Below are 16,888 nucleotides of genomic sequence, written 5' to 3'. Positions count from 1 at the left end.
ACCTACATGTCTGCCACATATCCATCTATCTACCTATGAATACATATACCATCTAACCACCTATCCATCCCTCACCCATCCATCCACCCACCCACCTACTCATCCATCCATCTACCCACCCACCTACCCATCCATCCATCTACCCACCTACCTACCATTTCATCCATCCATCCATCCACCCATCCATTCATCTATCATCCACCCACCCATCCACCCATCCACCCACCCACCCATCCATCCATCCATCCATCCATCCATCCATCCATCCATCCACCCATCCACCCACCCACTCGACTGTTGTGTATGTAAATATTTTGGGGGATTACTATGTTGCTCACCCTAAACTAATTAGGTGATTGTGCCCTACCCTAGGGTGTGACCTGGCATTCTGCCCCCACCCTAGGGTAGGACCTGATTCTGCTTCCACCATTGGTTAGTATCTGATCCCACCATTGGGTGGTACCTGACTCTGGGGTATAAGAGCAAGGGTCTGTGGAAGGTGGGGGCTTTTGCTGGCTGGAACTGAAGCTGAGTCTTTGGACTTCAGTTTTGTCCTCCGAATAAAGTGAATATTTCTATGAGCCTGACTGTCTGCGAGCTGTTTACTCGCCGTTTCACCTCAGAACCGTGGGCTAGACAGGGTGGCAGACGCGTGCTCCGAGCTGGAAGAAAAAGGCCTCATTCTCCATCCCACCATCAGTCAACTTCTTCAGGGGCTGACTTGCTACACCCGACCATCCATCCATCCATCCATCCATCCATCCATCCATCCATCCATCCATCCATCCACTCACCTATTCATCCATCCATCCTTCCACTCACCTACCCATCCATCCCATTAACACCCATTCATCCACTCATCTGCCACCCATCAATCTCTCTTTCACAGTCACCCCTGATGCCAGAGGTGGCATCTGTGAATTTGTGGAAAGGAGCCAGAGACTGAATTGCAGGGAAGGAAACATCACATTTTGAGGTCAGAGGGGGACTGGCCCCCAGAGAGGGTTATTGCTGGGCTTAAGGATCCCCAGTGCCTGCACCTGACTTGGAGAAACAAGTGTCAGGAGAATAAAGCTGCCACTAGTCTGTCTAGCCAAGTGTAATTCTTTAAAGGCAGTTCACTCATCCCATCCCATCCCATTGGGGTGTGATTCAGTCCCCAGGAGCTCCATTTCATTGGATGACCAGGACGGCAGACCTGGGATTGGCCTGCAGGGGGCAATACAGCTGCCACTTCCCAACACATGCTGCAAGCAGCATCTTCCCAGCTTGTGGGCTCTGGGTGCCTTTCTGCTGCTTTCCTGGCCTTGACACTCCCCCCCTTCCCAGGGGCCCTGAGAGTAAGCCCTGAGCAAATGTCACTCTCTTCAAATCAAACCCCAGATGGCCCCAAATCTGCCGGCAAACAGGGCCAGAACTGGCCGCAGTGCAAATGCGGTGTCCAGGGAGCCCAGGAAGCAGGCAAACTGCTCAGATCGCTGAGCTCCAGGATCCATCTGAGTTCTGGGGCCCAGTCCCAGGCCTGAATCCAACTCAAACTATGACTGGCATGGAACATGCAGACAACATGCTTGCTCCTGCATGCAGGGAACATGCTTGCTCTTGTTGCATAGAACAAGCCTGTTCCCTATCTGCACAGGACACACATGCTCCCATTCACACATACCACGCCTGATCCCTGTCTACACGGGACATGCCTGATGTCTCTATCACCTACTCAGACACATTCCTGGCTACTATTGACCCGGTACCTTAGCTGGGTGGCTCTAGCTGGTGGTGGCCTGTAGCCCTTCTAAGTGTCATGTGGTCCCTATTCTCCCCTGCCTTCAGTAGCATGTGCATATGGGGTCATGCTTGGGTTGGGGTTTGGCTGCTTCTGCCTAGAAGCCAGTGCGGGGAATCTCACACATCAACCCTTCTGGTATGGTATCCTCGACACCCCCTGGATCATCCTGACATCTCTAGCCAGTGTACTCGCTAAGCCAGGGTGACCACATCGACCAGCTCTGAGAAAGCCTTGATCCACCCAACCATCCTGCAGGGACAGAGCTGACCACAGCTGTCTGGAGTGCAAAGGGTACACAGGTCTGTCCTGTTAGCAGCAGAGGAGAGAGGGGGGAGTCAGTGACCTGACAGGAGAGGGACAGTCATTGACCGTATTGGCACCGGGACCCAGCACATGTGTGGACTGGGATCTGGCTGCACCAATGACTCAGCACACATGTGGTCCGGGCTCATCCCTGCAGGGACTCAGCACATGTGTGGGCCAGGCTCAACCCTATGGTACTCAGCACAAACATCATCCATTCCTGGTACCTGGGGGTGCTTTGTGAAGATGTCACCTGCCACCCTCCCTGAGCCCTGGACCACATTATCCCTTGGACATGGTCAGAGGCTGATGGATGAAGTTGAGGAATATGAAATAGTAGGTTGAGTACCACAAACCCCAATGAGGGAGAGAGATTCCCATGGCCCCAATCTGGGTAGGACAAGAGATGCAAGCCCAGGAGCTCTTCCGATGCAGGAAATAATCCACACATGATTGGGAAAGAATAACAGGCCAGGAACCCACACCAAAAGCTGTTTACCTACAAGCCAGCCACTTACTTCACCAAGTGAAACAGTGAGCCAAGAAAGCAGCTTCCCGGGGCCGGCAAGGTGGCGCTAGAGGTAAGGTGTCTGCCTTGCAAGCGCTAGCCAAGGAAAGGACCACGGTTCGATCCCCCGGCATCCCATATGGTCCCCCCAAGCCAGGGGCAATTTCTGAGAGCGTAGCTAGGAGTAACCCCTGAGCATCAAACGGGTGTGGCCCGAAAAACCAAAAAAAAAAAAAAAAAAAAAAGAAAGCAGCTTCCCCTCCCAGCTTTTTCTGCAGCCTTAATTGGGAAAACAAAGCCCACCTCCAAGAGCGGGAACTAGGCCAAGTGAAAACTGGTTAATACCAACAGGGAGATACCCTAACTTGACACATGACTGGCCTTAATATGTGACTGTCCCCATCAGACATATGGAAAGGAACTCCTGTTCCATCATGTTTTCAAGGTGGGTCCCAGTCCCCCACATGCATGGACACACAAGCACACAGCCCCAACAGTGCCACGTAACACTGACAGGCCGGCAAGCTGGTTGGCATGCGTGCCAACTCCTTACCCATGCCATGAGCACACATGCATAGTTACATGGCATGCAAGGTTCACACATTCACATCTGCACACACATGTTCCAACACACACCTGAACACAACTGTCCCAGCAAGGTTCACACTTGCACACATATCAACATACCTGCTCCAGCAAGGCTCACACAGGCATGTATCTGTCTCAGCACAGAGCCACACATGTGCGCGCACACACACACATCTGCCTCTGTATGCACACAATCAAATTCTCACATTTACTCAGCTTCTGACACTAGCATCCAGGCTCTCAGATCCACACCACGTTCTCACTCGTGTTCTCACACTTACAACACTCATGTTCTCATAGTCATAGTCACACTCAGGTTGTCACACTCACATTGCCACACCCAGGTTTTCTATCACTCTCACATTTTTGTTCTACGCTCACACTAACATTCTCCTGCTCAGGGTACATGCCGTGCGTGAGGCCACACTGGTGAGAGGTAGACAGCACTGCTGGCCGCCATGAGGGAGAAGAGAACTCAGTGGAAACTGGTCACAGGGCTGAGAAGTCCTGGATGGGGGCAGGAATCCTATTGGGGCTGGCTGGGGAAGAGACCTTATGGTGGCTGTCCACCTATAATGGTGGACAAGGAGACCCTATGGAGGGCTGACAGAGAAGAGTACCTATAGGGTAGGTAGACAGGAGGGTAGACCCTATAGGGTACCTTATGTGGTGCCTGCTACGGGAGGGGACCCTGTGAGATCTAGGACTTGGACCTGAGCTGCACAAAGGTTCGACTTTTTGGGGATGGGGAACCAGAAACATGCAGGCACAGAGGGTGCCAGGTCGGGGACTTACGGGACCCTAGGGAAGTGGAACCTCTCCCTGAACAATGACTGGGAGGGGTTGGGTCTGGTCTACCCCTGGGTCCTGAGTAGACAGAGAAAGAGGGCCCAGGGTTCCCCAACCCTGTCTGGCTCCTGGGAGTGTTTGGCCCTGCAGCCCAGCAGGGCAGCCGCTGAGGGAGTCTCACTGACAAGGGGGTATCTGTGAGGCAGCCCAATGCACCTTCCATACCCCAATCCCCCCATGTACATCACCCCCCCACATTACACATTTCACACACCCCGTGTGTCTCAGGCACCTCCCAATGTACCTCACATACCCCACGCTTGCACAGAAATAAGACCTTAGCTCTGCTCCAGAAAATAAAAATAGACCCGCGGCTTCAGAGCTGAGCCCTTGAGAGGCTTTTTGTGGGGACAGACCCACGTTTCTTGGCTAGATTATGGCTTTGCCAGACTCACTGTTTCAAAAGGAAAAGTGCAATTACCTTTGTGGGCCTGGATCTGGGCCGCGCGGTCAGTGATGTGAGGCGATGGCGGTGAAGAGTGAACCCCTGGGGCCTTATCACACCCGCCTCAGACCCGAATCCCTTCTGAGAGTCTCACGGAACTGCGGGGCGGACAGAAAGACCAGCCAATGGGTCAGGCCCGTCAGTACCTTGAATTCTCCTGGGACAGAATTCAGGCAGAGGTAGAGAGTACTGGAGACCAGAGGTTCAGGCTGGAATAGCAGCTATGGAAGTGAGGGGTACTCTGCTGAATGCAGAGGAGAGCATGGGGGAGAGCCCTGTTCTCAGCACCCCTGCACAGCCTTGCCATTCCAGGGGGACAGAATCCTTGGCTCTGACCCTCTTAGTGGCCACTGGGGTGGCAACAGAGTGCAGCCTCTGGGCACTGCCTCAGTGAAGGGGTGAAGGGAGGAAGAGGGTACAAGGTGGCTGGCTGTGTCTGAGGCCAGTCAGACCCCTGGCAAACTGTCCCCCTCTGCCAGAAGACCAGCCACCCACAGATCTGCCTTCCCAGGGGCAGGTGCTTGAGGGATTGACTCTGTGATGTTGACCACCAGGTCCTGGGTGCTCATACAGGATGAGGTAGGAGGAGGGCCCCCCCCCCCCGAGAAACAGGGAGGGGATTCTGGGATCCCCTGGCAGTCGGCATACCTCCCGCACTGCCAGCCTGTGTCTCCTTATATCAGCAAACCCCCCACCCCATGTGATCCATTCAGCCCTTCTCAGCTTTCTTCTGGCCCCTGTAGATGAGGTGGGGACCCCAGTGGAGGGAAATGGTCATTCCAGACCCCCTAAGATGGGTTTTGCTCACCACAGCTGCTCATAATGGTCCAGGGCAGTGTCTGCAGGTGCATAGGCCTGTCCGTGGGCCCCTCATGGCTTCCAGTGCCTCCGCCATGAAAGTAGAGTGTAGCCCCCACTATGCTCTGGAGTCTGGAAGGTGCTGGCACCACCTCCGCCCTCTGTCCTGGGTTTGCTCAGGATTGTCCAAATGACACCAGCAGGCACAGGCATGCAGGGGCCACAGGGTCCCTGGGCTGGCTCAGGAGCAGAGAGCTCACCCCAAAACAAAAGCCCAAGTCTCTGCTCAGGGGAAATTGCAAGTCAGGATGGCAGAGGTGTGAGTGACTGTGACCCCCCCAACCCCCTCATCTCAGGCGTGGGCTGACTGTGATACCCGACATCTCATATCTGATCCCTGACACCCGCACATCTCAGATGTGGGGTGATTATGGCCTCTCTCCCCCTTATCTGCTCTGGATCAAGATCTAGGTAAGTCAGAGCACATGGTATGAACCCTGAAAGATGCTAATGGGAGGGGTAGAGTGGGAGAGAAGGAAACACTACTAGGGATTGGAGCACTGACTCAGAAGAAGGGAACTTTTACAGGGAAAGCAACATTAACTGGGAGAAGGGAGAACTAACAGGAAGAAAATATTACTTTGGGGGGGGAGGAGCAATAACTTGGGGGAAGGGAGCATTGACTGGGGAAGGGAACACTAAGTAGAGGAAGCACTAACCAGAGAAAAGAGCACCAGATGAGGGGAATGGGGCATAAAATCAGGCAACTTCTGGGCATGGGAAGAGCAGTAGAGAGGCCACAATGCCCACCTCTATCTGCGGGACTCACTCACCACAGCACAGTCAGGCCACGCTCCAGGAATAACTCCAGAACGGGGTAGGCTTGACTCGGGCCCGTGGGCTTCACAGAGTTGTCCCATCATCGATTTACTCCATTTTGTTTGTTTGTTTTTGGGTCACACCTGATGATGCTCAGGGGATACTCCTGGCTCTATGCTCAGAAATTGCTGCTGGTAGGCTCGGTGGACCATATGGAATGCTGGGGATCGAACCCAGGTCCTTCCCTGGTTTGCCATGTGCAAGATAAATGCCCTACTGCTATGCTATTGCTTTGGCACTGATTTACTCAGTGAATTTTAAAAGTGAATCTTTGTCATAAGGTCTCTAGTTACACAGAAAAGGCCAGGAAGGAAGATGGCCCCTAGCCTAGGAACTTCTGCCCAAGCTCAGGATGGTCCCCACCCAGCTGTGCTCATAGAGCCTCCCATCCAGCTGTGCCCATAGTCTCTACCCAGTTGTACCAATAGAAGGTCTTCACCCACCTGTTCCTACAGACAATCCCCACCCAGTGGTGCTCAGGACGGTTCCCACTCAGCTATGCCCATATGGTCCCTACCCAGATGTGCCTGGGAGATGTGTCTTCTAGGGCAAGATGCCAACTGTAAGTTCGGCTATGGAGGGGTGGCAGGTCCGCCCCACGACCATGCTGGGAGCAGGGTGTGCACCTGCCTCGGAGGTGTCCTCTGTCCTTGGTCCTGGGTGCTGTTCCCTTGTTGCTGAATCGACTCTCAGGAGCGAGCCAGGTGCTCAGGAGGGAGTGCAGGGATCCTGCATCAGCACTACCCAGTGTCTGTGGCTAGGAGCCCCCAGTGTGGGGAGCAGCAGCTGGATCACTGTCCACTACACCACACTGTGTGGAGCTGAAGGCTGGGCACTGGCCTGGCACCAGGGGCCTGTTAGCAATGGGCAGGGGCTACTAGAAGCAGTTCAGGCTGGGGTGCCAGACCCACGCATGACCCATAGGGGTCCTCACATTTGGCATCTCACTGGCTGAGATGGGGTCCTTGCATCTGGGGAAGTCACAGGCCACTTAGGGTGTAGAGGGATGCAACCCTGCCCCCAATTTCCTGTTTCCCTAACATCTTTTTTTTTTGGGGGGGGAACACATGGCAGCACTGAGGACTTATTTCTACACTCAGAAATCACTTCTGGGGCCCGGAGAGATAGCACAGCAGCGTTTGCCTTGCAAGCAGCCGATCCAGGACCAAAGGTGGTTGGTTCGAATCCCGGTGTCCCATATGGTCCCCCGTGCCTGCCAGGAGCTATTTCTGAGCAGACAGCCAGGAGTAACCCCTGAGCACCGCCGAGTATGACCCAAAAACCGAAAAGCAAAACAAAAACAAAAAAAGAAATCACTTCTGGCTTAGGGGATCAAACCCTGGTCCATCCTGGGTGAGCTGTGTGCGAGGCACTGCTATGCTACCACCCCACCCCCACAACCTCTTTTTTTCTTTGTTTTTGGGCCACACCCAGCAGCTTTAGGGGTTACTCCTGGCTTTGTACTCAGAAATTGCTCCTGGCAGGCGACTTCTGAGTTTGGGGACTATATAGGATGCTGGGGATTGAAACCTTGTCCATCCTGGATCAGCTGCGTGCAAGGCAAGTGCTCTACCGCTAAGCTACCACTCCAGCCCCCCTAACCTCTTCTTTTGAGATGTTAATCCCACCTGGATGATCAGACCCACCCCATACCTGGGATGGGCAGACTATTTTAAATAATAAATAATAAAGGGACTACAGGTGCAGCCTCATCTAACATGTGGACTTTCTTCTTTATATCTTATATTTTAAATCAACAGAGGGGGAAGAGGGGTAGGGGCAGTGGCCAGGGATAAGAAGGGCAGGAAAGAGGCAGGGACTGAACATGAGGGAGCCAGCCCAGCCGGTACAGGCTCCAGAAGGCCACATATAGCTGAACAGGCCTACCCTTGTGACTTTTAAACAGACACAGCCCTGTGACCCCAGAAAGGCACCTATCTGATAACTCCTACACGGAGGATGTGTAGCGCTTGGGTCCTCGGGAGAGCCTCTATGGGCAGGTCCCTGCACCCTCCCAATCTCATCCCGCCAGTCTGGACATCAAAGGTCCTGGGGCCCGGCTCTGTCAGTGGACACACACAGGGACCAGTGCTCCTATCTGCTAATCTGCTATCTGCTATCTGGCCGGGGCCTGACTGCTGGTTTCCCCAGGCTGCCAAGAGGGGGCAGCCTGACACGGGCCCGTAGTTGGGCAGTCAGGGGGTCCAGGCCCAGAGAGGCTCAAGAAGAAAGACAGGTCTGGTTCCAGGTGCCAGAAGCAGGGGTGCATGGCTGGTTCCGGGGTCTGGTCAACCCCACTAGGCTGGGCCCCACATCCTGCCCTTGCGATAGCATGAGGTCAGCAGCAAACGCTCCTTAAAGGCCGAACTAACAGGAGGGATCTCTTTTCCTCCCAACTAATCCACACTGGAGCCAATGGGGGAGCAATAAGAAAAGGAGAGGGGCACAGACAGCCCCATTCATGAATCCCTTCATTTGAATTCACCTCCGAGGACTCAACACATTTCCACATTTGCAACCAACATCCCCAGACTGTGAGAACACACGTCTGAAACAGGGGCGGGCGGGTGGGTGGGCAGGTCAGACCCTTATCCCTGTCCCAAGTACCACATGCAAGTGCCCGGGTCAGCAAGTATCCATCCAGGTACTATCAAGATACCTGTCTCAGCTTCTTCGCCCCATTCCTGGAAGGAAAGGACAACACCACCCACCACTCAGGCCCCTGAGAGCATGGAGTGTCTGTCCTGCTGCTGCTGGCACTGCCCTTGGGCCTTTGGGAGGCAGCAGGCAGGTACAGGCTTGGCAGTTCCTGCAGCTCTGGGGGCTGATCCAAGTCCTGAACTAGCTGGGAACCTGGACTCCCCCGTCCCCAAGGAGTGTCCATCTTGCCACATGGTCCCCCACACCTGCACACAGGGGGCACCAGTGAGCACTAACTCCAAGCAAACCTCCAGGCCAGGAAGGCTCTTTCTCCAGGTTCCTGATCCCCCAGGTGAGAGGCCACAGCACAGGGCAAGGGACACACAGCCCATTCCCAGGGGATGGTACAGCATGTCCAGGTCTGTCCCTCCTGGGCCCATTCCCACACTCCCAGGGTGCAGCCCCTCAAGGAGAGGGTGTGTCAACAACAGAGACAACTCCCTTCCAGCCCACAAGGCCCAGGGCCCTGCCTTCCCATCGCTCCGGTCCCATGTGACACCAACTCTTGGCCAGGGTCCCATGGAGAGTGACAAGCTGAGACCAGAACTGGTGGGTGGCCCCACAGGTACTCCCTACACCAAAGGCTGCTGTGGAGCTTTACCTGCTCATACTCAGTTGGCAGGTGTCAGGGCCAGGGGTCAAGTGTCAAGTGTCAGGGGTCAAGGGTCAAGGGTTAGGTGAAGAGCGCTCAGCACTGGTCACTCAGCCTCTTGGCTGACCCAGAGTACTTTGCAAACACAGCAAGACTGGACAAAGCCTGGATGGCCTGGGGTCCCTGAGGGCATGGGGAAGTTGGGGCAGAGTCCCCAGATAACAGGCCGGATGGCGAGGGGTGGAGAAGTGAGCGTCCAGCTGTAGAGCATTGCCAAACCCTGCCTGGACATTGAGCACTGACCTAGGAGTCCCAATTTTAAGCAGAGAGGATGAGTGTCCCTTTACAGGGCAGGAGACAGAGAGTCCGACATGGAGCTACCGGGACCCCCAGCACTGGTCCTGCCTCCATGTTCAGCACATAGTCCCAAGAAGCAAAGGACAGGAAGAGGCTGAGCCCAAGGGAACAGGAGGCAGACGACTCCGGGTGAGGCAGAGCAATCTCTGAATGGCACAGTCAGACTGGGATGCACCAATGCCTACCACCCCTTCCATTCCCCAGCACAAGAAGGCTGCTCTGGCCCAGACATCACATCTAAGTTCTTAGTTAGAGGAAATGGTAAGGTGGATGCAGAGTCAGTCCATGTGGTTTTTGCTTGTATATCAGGGAAATTGTGGTTTCTTCAGGCTTCCTCTGGTGGGACCCCAGAAAACAGCCTGACTCAGCCTTCTAGGAAGTGGGTGGTGAGCGGCTGGAGGTGTGAGTGTGGAAGAAGAGTGCTGGTCTGAGGGTTCATGGGAGGGTTAGGGGACAGAGCTCCAGGCCATGGGAGGTTCGTGGGAAAGTGCTCGAAGGGCTGCGGGAAAGCTTAGGGTGGGTCAGCTCCCACCCAGACATGAGCCCCCCTCCCACCTGCACATGCCACCAGGCACTCGGGAACACAGAGTGAGGGTCTGACTCAGGCCTCTGCACTGTGGCCACAAGGGCTAGACTAAGAAAGGCCGGTCCTAACCCACCTGGTGATAGCTGGTGTCACTTCAGCCCCGGGGGATCACCAGAGCTGCTGGCCACACATGGGGGAGGCAAGGGCCCCCCACTGACACATAATGGAAAGGGCAGCAGCTGAGGGCCACACTCCACCATGGTCCCTAGAGAGGCCGTCCCCCACACTGGGTCCCCTTCTTTCAGTCTCCCACACTGGGCCCCTCTCCTGCCCGAGGACAGCAGGCTGCTGGCTCTCTGCTTTGCTGGGCTGGGGGAGATGCTTCCCCTCCCCTTTCCTTCCTCCTTCCACAGGCCCCCCGAGTCCCCGCACAGACAGAGCAGAATGCTGCCAGCCCGCTCCTAGACTCCCTTTCCTCCTCCTCCTGCTTGGAACTCAGACATAATACCCCGATCCACAGCAGCTGCTTTGCGAGGTAAGTCCCAAAGCAGAGTGAGCACAGAGGACCGAGGGTGGGAGCCAAGATTTGAGGGAAGGAAGGAGAGTACGAACCCCCAAGTCCTGGCTACAATCCTTGCCAGAGATTCCAGTTGAAGGAGCAGGTGACGCCCCTTCTCCACTCAGGGCCCCGCACTGCATCTGACCCCTGACCCTCTCCGAGTTTGCTGCAGCCCCCTCTAGGAGGTGCCTCTCTGCCTGTACCAGACAGAGCCAGGCGGGGGTTCTAGGCCCTGCGCAGGCAGCCAACAGTTAATTATTAAAGCAGAGAGAGGCTGAGGGAAGCTGAGAGAGGCCGCGCTTGGGTGCTAGGCAGCGCTCGCTTGGCTTTAGACATGCAACGGCCCATCACAAAGCTCTGAGCTCGCAGGCAAGGGCTGTGCGGGCATCTGAACCTGGATCTGCAGCCTTGGGAACATGGGGCTCCAGGACACGGGGACACTGGGAAGGCCTGAGTTCTGGGCACAGGGCAAAGCCAGGCTGGGGTTGCTGAAGGGCCCAGACCCACAGTTGAGCTCTCTATGTGGCGGAAAAACTATTTGAAGTCTAATGAGCATGAGATTTTGAGAATGCAAATGCTTTTCATTCAGACGTCAAACAAAATGCCAAAACGACATTCCTGCCATCCATTTCTCACCAACCACTTCATGACGGGAACAGGCCTTCCCTGCCAGAACCTCAGTGTGGGAACTGCGGGAACTGAATCCAGAGCCAGTTTTTCACATGTGGGCAGAGTGTAGGCTCCCTGGGCAATACCTTAGCTGTAAGGAGTCATGTACCCCTGAACTGGGTTCAGGACCCTTCCATGCGCCCCTCATAGGCATGTCTTGCAGAGAGGGGGACCCTCCCCCAGTCTGTGGGCACATCCGGGGGGCTGAACCAGTCCGGTGGGCGAAACAGTGCCACCTCCAGAGAAGAGGGCAGGAGCAAAGGAGCCCCCACCCGAGGAAGCGAGGGTGCCAAGGTGCTTTATTCCACCAGCCTCCACAGCTGGCCTGAGTCCCCATGGGAATGAGCTTATCACAGCCAATCAATAACCACCCAGAGGGTGCGGCACCCCTTGCCCACAAGTGCAGGCCAGCTGGGGTCCATTCACCCCAACACTTAGCACACACACTCACCATCTCCAAACACTGCAGCCTTTAGGCTGGAAACCCTGAGCCGGGCTGCTGCTCCAAGACCCTGTCATTCTGGTCTCCATGCAGGGGAAATGCAAGGACTCAATTCCTCTAAGAAGTCAGGGGTCACACTTTTCCCAGGGGCTGCAGAACTCTGTCACCCTCCCATGAAGCCTCCAGTCCCGGCTCAGGCCAACGGGGAGTGAAAAAAGTCAGGTAGGGCCACGGCCTACCAGGGTCTACCTGTGGCCAGGGCTGGGACAGAGAAAAGAAAGTGGTTTTGTGTGCAGTAGCAAGTGAGGCTGGTCAGCTCAGTGGCCTCAGGGCCAGGCTCGGGACAGCCCCAACCTCTGCTGATACAGCAGTCCTTTCCCTGCCCTCTCTCCATCAAGAAAAGGGCTGCATCCTATGGTCCCTCCCACAGCCACACCATGTCCCGGGGATCCTTGACAGTGTGGAGCACCCCCGGAACACGGAAAGCACACTTGTGCTGTGCCTGCTCCGCCTTTGGTGGTGCTCCCAGCAGTTTGAAATGCTGGAGCCCCAGGCAAGCACAGAAACCCCAAGACAAATCCTGATGGACGCCCAGGAACAGGTCTGGGGTTCCCTGTGACCTGATGGGGCTGGTACCCTGACAGAGCAGCAGGCCTGTGTGGGGACCCAGGCAGTCATCGGGTGGGTCGGGGGCCCCGCCCTACCTTTGAGCAGCTTCTCTCCTTCCAGAAGGTTTGGGGAGACGAAAGCCGTGTAATCGGGCGCCGTGAAGGCCGTCTTGCAGCTGGCCCCTTCGGGAAGGTCCCCTGGGTGTGCCTGAAGAGGGGAGAGGGGAGCTCAGAGGCAAAGGGACACTCCGAACGAAAGCAGCGTCCAGCCCACTCACCCCAGGAAGGAATGGGGGGAGAGCAAGAGATCCCAGGACATCGAATTGTGTGTGTGTGTGTGTGTGTGTGTGTGTGTGTGTGTGTGTGGGCAGGACCGCCTCCCTTGGACCCTGGCTGGGAAGCAAGCAGGGAGGTCGGTCCGGTCGTTTAGGTTGGTCGGAGGTGTGGACTGAGTGAAGTCCAGCAGAGGAGCCCGCGTCCATGCATCCATGCGTCCATCTGCTGAGCGGCACACGTGGTCCCCGGGGCTTGGCTGCATGTAGCCCGCAGATCAGGGGTGCTGGACTGCATCCCCGGAAGGGTGAGGACTTGGGGGTGCAGAGGCAATGGGCAGAAGACTCCGTCCAGGCTGCCAGCAGGGTGACAAAGGGTTTAACAGCGGGGCAGCTTGGCAGAAGGAGCACTGCCTCTCCTAGTGCTCCAGGAGCTCAGCCTGCATAACTGCCGCTCTTCCTCCTCCTCCACCTCCTCCTCTTCCATCTCCTCCTCCTCCTCCTCCTCCTCCTCCTCCTCCTCCTCCTCCTCCTCCTCCTCCTCCTCCTCGGGCCACCGGAGCGGAACGCCCGCGCCTCTCCACCCGTCCATCAGCCGAGCCGAGCCCAGCCCAGCCCATGCCCAGAGGGGCTCCGGGCACCGCACTCGGCCGGCGCTTCATCCCCGGGAAAAAGCTCGCTCCAAGGCGGCACCGGCGGGGACCGAGGCTCCTGGCAGCCGCGAAAGTTTCCACCAGCCCCGGGGCGAGCGCACGAGCGTGGCGGGTCCCCGACACCCGGGGCCGAATCCTGCGCTCCTCCCCGGGCGGGCGCCTGCCTCTCCAAGCGGGTGCCCGCAAGTCCCGCGCGCCCCGCGGCCAGGCCGCGTTTGGAGAGGCCGGGCAGGGCGCACGGCGCGCGGGGCTCCGGGGACCCCGCAGCGCCGCCGGTCCCCGCGCTAGCACGAGCTCCGGGGACCCCCTACCCTGGGGGTGGTGGCCACGCAGCGCCCACACCCGGGGCGCCCCGGCCAGGCGGTGCCACCCGTGCGCTACGCTGCGCTGCGCCAGGGCGCGCGTCTCCAGCGCCTCGGCCGGCCGTGCCCAATTGCGCGCAGACCGGCAGGGCAGGGCAGGGCAGGGAGGCTGGTGGGACGGTCCCGCTGCGGGCCTGGGGGACCCCCCGAGGCGCCGACACCCCGCAACTTACCCGGAGCGCGCCCAGGAGCGCGAAGGGCACGAACCGCGCCAGCCACAGCCACGCGCCGGAGCCCGCGCGCATCTTCCCGCAGCCCGCGCGCCCCGCACCGGCCGCCCAGCAGCCAGGCCCGCCCGCCCGCCCGGCCCCGGAGACTCTCCCCGGCCCCGCAGCCACCCGCGCCAACGCCGTCCCGCGCGCCAACTGCAGGTGCCGCCGCCTTCGCCTTCGCCTGCGCCGCGCGCCCCGCACCCCGCACCGGCCCGCCCCCGGCCCGCCCCTGCCCGCCTGACGCGGCCCTTAAAGGCGCCGAGGCCCGCCCTAGCGCACCCCCTCTTCCCGCGCCCCGGCGCCCACCGCCTCCCACGCCAGAGGTGGTTCCCAGAGGCGTGGGGGCGAGAGAAACCCAGAGCACAGCGGGGCTGCCCCGGGTGCAAATTCTTGGGGTGGGGTGGGAGAGAGTGGGATAAGAAAAGGGGGTCCTCTGTTGGGCTCAGACTCAGCCTTTCTGCCCCTCTCAGGCTTTTGCTAGCCTTGGCTCCCTGTTTGGGGGACCTTCTGGGGTTTCCTTCAGGTTGGCCAAGGGAGGTTAGTCAGGGGTGTGTGCAGAGTGTCTCCTCCTGTTCCTCTTGAAAGGTACCTGGAAAGTGGGGTTCCCACCTTTAGGGAGCGTTGGGAATTGCCTAGCATGAAGCTTCAGGAGGACACCACAGGGTTAGGCGGGCAGGTAGAGACCCCCCTAGGCCCCCAGCCCCCTAGACTCCTGATGGACCTCTGGGCATCCCGGTCCCGAATTGGTTTTGAATTGGGAAGCTCGCTGCAGGTCCATCTGTCAAGATGGGAATCAAGTTGATGTTTCTGAACGTTTCCCTTTTCTTGGCTGGAAGATTTAAAGAAAAGTGATTTTGTTTGCACACATATTTCACATTTTCTTTGTCTTGGCTAGGAGGAGGTCTGTGTCCGGAATACATTAGTTCGGGTGTAGAAGGATGTGCTTGCTGCCTGGGAGGGGGAGGGAAGGGAAGGGAAATGGGGGCTCCCAGGCTATCTTCCTCCTTGAGCCCCTCCTCCTCCGAGCTGCACAGGCCACTGGCCAGCGTGGGGAGAAGCACTCCAGGGTCCAGGGGCAGGAGAGACCTCTCACATCTCTCCTTATGTTGAGACTGGGAAGAAAACACAGCAAGACTGCCCACTAGCCTCTCTCCCCACCCTCACCTCGACAGGGACAGGTCGGCCCTTCTAACCGCCGCTGGGGTGTCAGGATAAACACACCCAAAACCCACATGGGGGCTCTTTTTTTGGGGCGGGATTTGGGCCACACCCGATGATGCTCAGGGGTTACTCCTGGCTACGCACTCAGAAATCGCTCCTGGCTTGGGGGGCCAGAGGATCGAACCGCAGTCCGTTCTATGTCATCCTAGTGCAAGGCAAATGCCCTACTGCTGTGCCACTGCTCCAGCCCTGAGGGCTCTTTCTTTGAGCTTAGTGCTTACCCCTGGGTCCAAGCCAATACCTTCCCCCCTTTTATATTCCTGATGCAACTCTCAGATTTGACCCCCCCCCCAAGAGCCGAGTCTGGCACTATGGAACTGTTCTGAATGCCACATGACTGTCATCGAGACATGCCCACACCCTGTGCCCGCATGTCCAGCTACACTGAACCATGCTCCACCGAGGTGCCCCATTATGCCCCCTAAATGCTCCAGGATGTCTCCTGTGTCCCCTGTCCCCTCTGAGTCCCCATCCCCATCTCTGTCCTCTGCACCCCTGTGTCCCCTGTTCCCCGTCCCTTCATGCTGGCTCCTGGCAGCATCTCACTGCATCAGCCCATCTGGAGGTCAGTGAGTGCCACAGTGACTCTCGACTTTTGTCCTGGGGCTGCGTGGGAGATGTGTGACCTTCCCTGAGTTCTCAGCTTAGGCGACCCATTGGGGCAGAGAACTCCTGTGTGACCCAGAGGTAGGAGCCATCCAGACTCTGGAGGTGATAAGGGGTGTGGAGTCCATTCAAGCCCTGATACCCCAAGCATTCAGTCCTCCTAGCCCTGGCAGGAGGCTGCGCCTGCCTGCCACAGGTTGCTCAGGCTGCACGAAGGACCAGGGTGTAGCCACAGAAACTGGCACAGGCCCAGTGGTGTATTGCCCTCCAAGAGGGTGTTGCATCTGGGACAGCCAGAGAGGGTTTCTCACAGCACCCCGAATCACCATAGAGCACCCAGATTTTCCATAATGCCCTGCCCCTAACAGCACCTGAAATCTTGTGATCATCCCTCACAGCAGCCCAGAGTCCCTTGATGCCTCAGTATCTCATATTCCAAGGTGGAATGACTCCAGGGAATGACTGGAGATATCAGGTGCCAGGAGAGGAGTTGGATGAGTGAGGTGCTCCTTCCAGTGGTGGGGAGGATGCAGATGCTCCTTCCAGGGTAGGACAGAGTGCTCCTTCCTGGGGAGGAGTGATCCGGGTGCTCCTTCTGAGTGGAGGCAGTGTTCCCTGCCTTCTGGGGCTGCAGGCTGGAGTAGACCAGGCAGCTCCCTGGGTCACCAGCAGAGGGAGCAGCTGCATCCTCCACAGGCCAGAACAGGGAGCCTTTCAGAGAGCCCTGTGGGTGCAGATGTAGGAACCCCAGGAAGTGGGGGATCCTATTCTGTTTCCGATCCTGTTGGCTTTAGATCCCAACACCCAGAAGCTTGGCTTCCCTTTGACCCTAGGTGCTCAGTACTGTGGACCCGGGTCCCTTCCGTAGCCCAATCAGCTTCCTCGTGGAGCGAACCTGACATTGCCCTTGGTCCCGGGACTGAGTCCCTCTTTGCTATCTCAGGCCCCTGTTG

The 16,888-nt window shown here is 57.4% G+C and overlaps 1 protein-coding gene across 1 annotated transcript in view; it reads right to left on the bottom strand.

Moving 5' to 3' along the window:
* CDH4 (cadherin 4) overlaps positions 1-14,159 on the bottom strand; it is an 83,162-nt gene extending 69,003 nt beyond the window's left edge. Inside the window, exons 1-2 of the mRNA XM_049776340.1 lie at positions 14,070-14,159; positions 12,706-12,817 (exon numbers count right to left, since the gene is read on the bottom strand). Coding sequence (XP_049632297.1) covers positions 12,706-12,817; positions 14,070-14,141 — 184 coding nt within the window. The 5' untranslated portion in view covers positions 14,142-14,159. The remainder of the gene's footprint in view (positions 1-12,705; positions 12,818-14,069) is intronic.
* Between the last annotated feature and the right edge of the window lie 2,729 nt (positions 14,160-16,888).

Source organism: Suncus etruscus, chromosome 7 (assembly GCF_024139225.1).
Source record: "Suncus etruscus isolate mSunEtr1 chromosome 7, mSunEtr1.pri.cur, whole genome shotgun sequence".
Lineage (NCBI taxonomy): Eukaryota > Metazoa > Chordata > Mammalia > Eulipotyphla > Soricidae > Suncus > Suncus etruscus.
Note: the sequence above shows the minus strand (reverse complement) of the source record. Positions and strands in the feature narration are given on the sequence as shown.